Source organism: Colobus angolensis, unplaced genomic scaffold (genome assembly GCF_000951035.1).
Source record: "Colobus angolensis palliatus isolate OR3802 unplaced genomic scaffold, Cang.pa_1.0 Scaffold176, whole genome shotgun sequence".
NCBI lineage: Eukaryota > Metazoa > Chordata > Mammalia > Primates > Cercopithecidae > Colobus > Colobus angolensis.
In genome coordinates, this window is record NW_012114888.1 from 3463820 (window position 1) to 3470553 (window position 6734).

General features: G+C 41.9%; 1 protein-coding gene across 1 annotated transcript in view; it reads left to right on the plus strand.

The window, feature by feature from the left end:
* Nucleotides 1–599: 599 nt before the first annotated feature.
* Nucleotides 600–6734, plus strand: part of RP2 (retinitis pigmentosa 2 (X-linked recessive)) — a 45244-nt gene continuing 39109 nt past the window's right edge. The window contains exon 1 of the mRNA XM_011938692.1: nucleotides 600–895. Within this exon, the coding sequence (XP_011794082.1) occupies nucleotides 794–895 (102 nt within the window). The 5' untranslated portion in view covers nucleotides 600–793. The remainder of the gene's footprint in view (nucleotides 896–6734) is intronic.

Here is a 6734-nt window from a genome sequence, read left to right on the forward strand (position 1 = left end):
CTGTGAAAGAAAGAAAGAAAGAAAGAAAGAAAGAAAGAAAGAAAGAAAGAAAGAAAGAAAGAAAGAAAGAAAGAAAGAAAGAAAGAAAGAAAGAAACACAGAAGAGGATTGGGAGGTTATGGGGTACAATTCTTGAGGGGGTGACCCTGGCCAGGCGATGAGAGGGCGGTAGGAAGGGTGATGAGGGGAGAAGAGGATTTAGTAATACAAATTTCAGGGTCTTCTTGTGTCAGCGGGAATTTCTGTTCCCTCACAACGTTCCTCATACGATAAATCTAATGTTCAACTGGAGACTTCTCCCGCGCCTCGAATTTGCAAATTTATGAATCAGAGGCAAAAACACCCGAATGCCGAGCCTGGCCTCCCACCAGCCAGAGAGCCCACCAAGTCCCAGGAGGGGCGGGGCCGAGGGCGGGCCGGGTCAGGCTGTGGGCGGGGTTACCCGTGCTTGCGCCAGAGCCGGCCCGCCCCGCCCCTAGGGGCTGTCGCAGGAGCCAGGCGTGGATTGGTGTGTGAGTACGTAGGCCTCTCTTCATAGGCCGCGCAGGATTGCTCGAGAGGCTTTGATTGGCTCAACAGGCGTTTAGCATTCATTGGTTGCGCTGGGTCGTCAGGGCGACGAAAAAGGGGAAGGGGTGCTGGGCCTGGCGGGCAAACTAAGGCTGCGGACTCTTGGGCGGTTCCGCGGGGCGTAGTCCGGAGAGCTGCGGGGCCGGGGTGCCCAGGGTTCACGCCACACTCTAGGAGGTGCCTGAGCGAGTGAGCTGGCCAGCGAACTCCGCGGGCTGGGACCATGGGCTGCTTCTTCTCCAAGAGACGGAAGGCTGACAAGGAGTCGCGGCCCGAGAACGAGGAGGAGCGGCCAAAGCAGTACAGCTGGGATCAGCGCGAGAAGGTAATGAAAGTCGTGTAGCCGCTGTCTCAGCCACCCTGAGCCGCTCCGCCGGGGTCCCTTACGGCCCGGGACCGCTGAGTGGGCCGACCCAACAGCTGCCGCACTCTCTTGAACGCGAATAGCTGAAGTCGGGGTGCACGACTTTTTTGGGGAGCGGGGGCGTGAAGTACAGCGCTAGAGAGGGCGCCCAGAGGGCTGTGGAGCTCCGGAAGGAGCCTTAGGAGTTTGTTGTCCTGGTAGACAGACACCCCTGGGAGCTTTCTCTGGCTCCGAACCCTGCCTTGCTCTGACTTCCTGTCGGAGATGATCGATTCGAGAGAGGGAAAGAACCGAGAACGCCCTGAATCTCAAATCACCTTGTTTCACCCACCGGCAGCGTCAAGCGGGGTTTTGTCCAGTCGTCGAGTTACGTATATGGGACTGATTCTCATCTCTTCCGGGGCTTAATGTTCTGTGGCTGTTTTCTCTTTTGTCTGCCCTCCCCGGCGTATCTCTTTGGTGCCTCATGATATATTTCACTGCTGAATTTTCTCAATTACCAAGTGGACTGTTTAATGTACAGCTTTACTGTTCCTCCTCTTCCAGTTATCCGGAAGAAATAATGAATATCGCATCAGTCTTGGAATGTGTATTAAGACTGTAAGGTGAAAATAAGCGGCATAAACCGGGCAGTATTTTACTGCTGGTTTAAATGAATGAAAACTCCCTTATTTTTATTTTTGTATATAGCCAGAAACCAAAAAACTTTGAAAACCTCCATTAGTCTTACACAAAACACACTCGGTCATACATTTCATAATAGTTCCTCTTTCTACATAGTTCTCCATTTGTGCTTACTGAACTACTTTGATGGACTTATCAATTATTTCTCCCAAACAAAATGAGAGATTTTTCAAATGAGTATTATAAACAGTTAACTCCTTGCTTACGGCAACATGTCTTTACCCAAGAATACTTTATAATAAGTGTATTAACGTTTTGGAATCACAGACCTTTCTGCGTGATTTCCAAACCCCAGCAGAACATATTCAGGTAAGCGCTGGTCTCTAAGAGTCAGAGTTAAGAAATTGAAAGCTTTTTGCAGCTTTTCTCAGCCCGGTCTTTCTGCCCCTACTTCTCATACACACCCTTCTTGGGTCACATGGTACATTTATTCTCTCTTAGTCATACTCGATAGTAGCATTTTATAACGTAGGGGAAGAATGTACTATGCTTTCTATTTCACAAGAAGATTGCACCTGCCATTTAAAGTTATTTGATGGGCAATTTTTAAAAGATAACATTTTCCTCAGCCTTTGGATTTCTAACAATGTTCTCTTAGCTTGAACTGTCTGCCATAGAGAAAGTTGTGTATTTCATTTTTATTTTAGTTTTTTCTTTTGAACTCAGGCTAAATCTAAACTAAATAAAATGCCTTTATGTTTTATTTATAGTAGTCTTGGCTGCCTATGACTCATTGTTTCACAATAAATTGTTTTACAGTTAGCGTTTATTAACATAATCAGGTTAGTCGGGATTTCTCATGTTAATCCTTCTTTTAAATAAGTGTGTGTGTCTTGTGGTTTTTTTTTCTTCTTTTGCCCATTGGCTAAGTAAATGCATTGAGAAATACAATATTGGACACCAACGTCTAAGCTTTTTCCCCACAAATGAGTGTGTAGTAAACTTTCAATTATAGAAACTGTTTTGAGCTTACAGAGAACATTTTTTTTTTTGAGAACACTACTAAGTTCTGTAGTTGCAGAGATGTAAGAGATGTTATTGGATATATAAAATAAGCTCATGCTTCTGAGTGTATAATAAAAGTTAAAATCTTGATCAACTCAGCCAATCAAAATGAGAATTTCTAACCAAATGAGCATTATATTCTGAAAAAAAAAAAAAAAACCCGGTTTTAAAATCTTCTGGACTGTTAAAGAGAATTACCAGCTTACATTTTGAGACAATGCAGATACCACATTTCCCAACATAGCTTTATCTTTTTGGATTTTTTTTTCTTTTGGAATTACTAGGAATTCTTTCTAAGGTGCCTCATTTATGATAGCTTGTTAAATTTTATACAATTTAAAATATTTTTTTCTAGGGCCAGGCATGGTGACTCGTGCCTGTAATCCCAGGACTTTGGGAGGCCGAGGCTGGTGGCTCTCTCGAGCCCAGGAGTTCCAGACCAGCCTGGGCAATATGGCGAAACGTCATTCCTACTAAAAGTACAAAAATTAGTAGGCCATAGTGGCGCACACCTGTAGTCCCAGTTACTCAGGAGACTGAGGTGGGAGGATCACCTGAGCCTGAGACTTAGGGGCTGCAGTGAGCCATGATCAGGCCACTGCCCTCCAGCCTGGGCAACAGAGTGAGACCCTGTTTCCAAAAATAAATAAATAAATAAATAAAATATTTTTTCCTAGTTCCTTGCCTCCCATGAGGTTAATTTGGGCTAGTGTGCAAATGTTCTGTATTAGTCCAATGATACATTTACTGAGCATGGCCTTGCTTGCTGCTAGAAGATTTCAGTTGTACCTTAAAAGGAACAGAATGCAAATACAGCCCAGAGAACATAAATGAGATATGATGCATGCATATTAATAGAAATGGTTTATATTAAAAGTTAAGGCTTCTGGAATGTGGTTATGAATTATAGCATATATAGTTTTAAAGTTATATCAGACAATTACCATTCAACTTGTAAGACTTTTACATGTAAAAACAAAATGGGTTGCCTGAAAATTTTCCTTACAATTTGGAAAAGGGTATTTACATTTTTCCTTAGGTTGTGTAATCATAGTATCTTTTTTAAATTTTTTCTTTTTGAGACAGAGTCTGGCTCTGTCATCGCCCGGGCTGGAATGCAGTGGCACGATCTCAGCGCACTGCAACCGCCGCCTCCTGGGTTCAAGCGATTCTCCAGCCTCAGCCTCCCGAGTAGCTGGAATTATGGGTGCGCACCACCACACCTGGCTAATTTTTGTATATTTTTAGTAGAGACAGAGTTTCACCACGTTGGCCAGGCTAGTCTTGAACTCCTGATCTCAGGTGATCCGCCTGCCTCAGCCTCCCAAAGTACTGGGATTATAGGCGTGAGCCACCACTCCCAGCCCAGAGTATCTTTATTGAAGGGCACCCCTTGGGTTTTGGGGTTTGAGTTGTGTAATTGGATCAGTCTTAGGGGACTCAAGCTGGGAGAAATTGTCTCAATTAGAAGGAATGTCTGGGGACTAAGCATTGTCATAGCAACTGACATACTATAGTCAACAGTGTAAGAAGCTCATTTTCTATTGCTGCTGACTTGGAAAAAGAAAAAAAGTTTACAATTCTTACACTGATGTGATGAGAAATATTTTTGGATTGTAAGACTTGTGTTTAAATTATTTCAGAATAAATGTTTTTATCCTTATCTGTATGCTGCCACCCATAGGTAGGCAAATTATTCAGTTTATATGTACTCAAACACCAAGTAAGACTCAAAATTATAAGATTTATCCCTGCCCTGCAAGAGTTTACTGGCTTTCTGGAGTTAAAACAGGAAACATTTAAGTACACATGAGGTGAGGAAGAGTGATACGGAAAAGTAGTTTTCATCTTCCAGTTATTCATGCCCATACTCTTCCTCCTAGATAATAGAAATGAGTATTAACTCTCTAAACAATTATGGCTTAAGTATGAAAATTGCGATTTGAGTAAGGACAACACATGTTGTATCTGTTATATTTGTCTCATATTCAATAGAAATAATACTAAACAAAAATCTTATATCAGAAATTCAAATATCTATTGTGTAACTTTGGGTAAAGCAGCCAACTTGTGCACTTCAGGTTCCTCAGCTATATAGTAGGACAATGCTAAAGATTTCTCTACTGTTTAGTAAGGTAAAGGCCTGTCCTGAAGAAGAGGTTTAGAGAGTAATGGTCACCTCTGAGGAAAGAACTTAAACCAGAGGTTGGGCATGACAGAACTGGTTTTAACATAAGGCAGATCATAATTCCCAGAGTTGGTCATCAGTGGAAGGGGTGGCTTTGTTGAGGACCTGATCTCCATGTTAGTCAAAACTGTTTGACAGTTAGGGTGGTAATCTGCTAGAAAGAAGTGTCTGCACTAAGTAGGAGGAGGCTAGATACTGTTTTTAGCCTTCTTTTAAGTATGAAAAGTATTCTAGTTACCCATTGCTGTGTACCAAACCACCCTGAAACTTAATGGTTTAAAATAATGGCAGATATTTTGTTCACAACTCTTTAATTTGCGTAAGGTTAAGCAGGGTTGACTCTGCTCAATGTGGCATCAACCGTGACAGCTTTCAAGATGGCTTGACCACATAGCTGGCTGGCAAGTTGATGCTGGCTTTGGGCTGGGAGCTCAGCTGGGGGCTCTCCACCTATCCCTGGCTTCCTCACAGCATGATGGCAGGGTTCCAAGGGCAAGCATCCTAAGAGAGACTGGCAGAAGCTGCATAGTTTTTTCTAACTAGCTTCTTAAATGAATTCTTAAGTCACTTAATTTGACTTAATTTGGGTGTGGCAGAAGTAATGCTGAGGCAGTCACAAATGCCCACCCAGTTCCAACAGGAGGTGACCTCTTAATGGGAGGAGTGTCAGAGAATTTGCCAGTAGGTTTTAAATCCTCTACATAAAGTTGTTTAAAGGATATAACTAGTTCTTTATTAATTTTAAAAATAGCTGTTTAGAGACATAATTCATATGCCATACACTTCACCCATTTAAAGTATATAATTCATTCTATCTAACTGTATATATATTGAGATGGAGTCTCGCTCTGTTGCCCAGGCTGGAATGCAGTGGTATGATCTCTGCTTACTGCAACCTCTGCCTCCTGGGTTCAAGTGATTCTCCTGCCTCAGCCTCCTAAGTAGCTGGGATTACAGGCGCCCGCTACCACATGCAGCTAGTTTTTGTATTTTTTAGTAGAGATGGGCTTTCACCATGTTGGCCAGGGTGGTCTCGAACTCCTGGCTGCAGGCAATCTGCCCGCCTCGACCTCCCAAAGTGCTGGGATTACAGGCATGAGCCACCGTGCCTGACTGTGTTTTTGTACTCATTAACCCACCACTCTTCATCCTCTCCTCCCCACTACCCATCACAGCCAACTATTGTTGATAATAATTTATTGTATATTTCAAAATAGCTAGAAGAGAAAATGTGGAATGTTCCCAACACAAAGACATGATAACTGTTTGAGGTAATGGATATCCCAGTTACCCATATTTGATCATTACATTGTTGTATGCTTGTATGAAAATATCATATATACCCCATAAATGCATACTACTATTATTATATATCCATAAAAATTTAAAATAAATTTAGTTTAAAAATAAAGTATATAATTCAGTATTTTTTAGTAAGTTCACAGGCTTATCACCATGGTCTAATTTCAGAACATTTTCATCCCTGGAAAAAGAAACCCTGTACCCATTAGTAGTCGTTGCCCATTCTCGTCTCCCCCAGCCCCTGGAAACCACAAACTTATTTTCTGTCTCTATAGGTGTTCCTATTTTGGACATTTCACTTCAGTGGAGCCACAATATTTAGCCTTTTGTGACTGGCATCTTTCACTTAGCATGTTTTTGAAGTTTGTCCATATTGTAACATGTATCAAGACTTTATTCTATTGTATGGATATACCACATTTTATTTATCTGTTCATCAGCTGATGGACATTTGGGTTGTTTCTAATTTTTGTCTATTATGGATAATGGTGTTGTGAACATTTGTATACAAGTTTTTGTCTGGACATGTTTTCCTTTCTCTTGTGTACACATCTAGGTTTGGAATTGCTGGGTCATATGGTGACTCTATGTTTAACTTGTCTTTTTTTTTTTTTTTTTTTT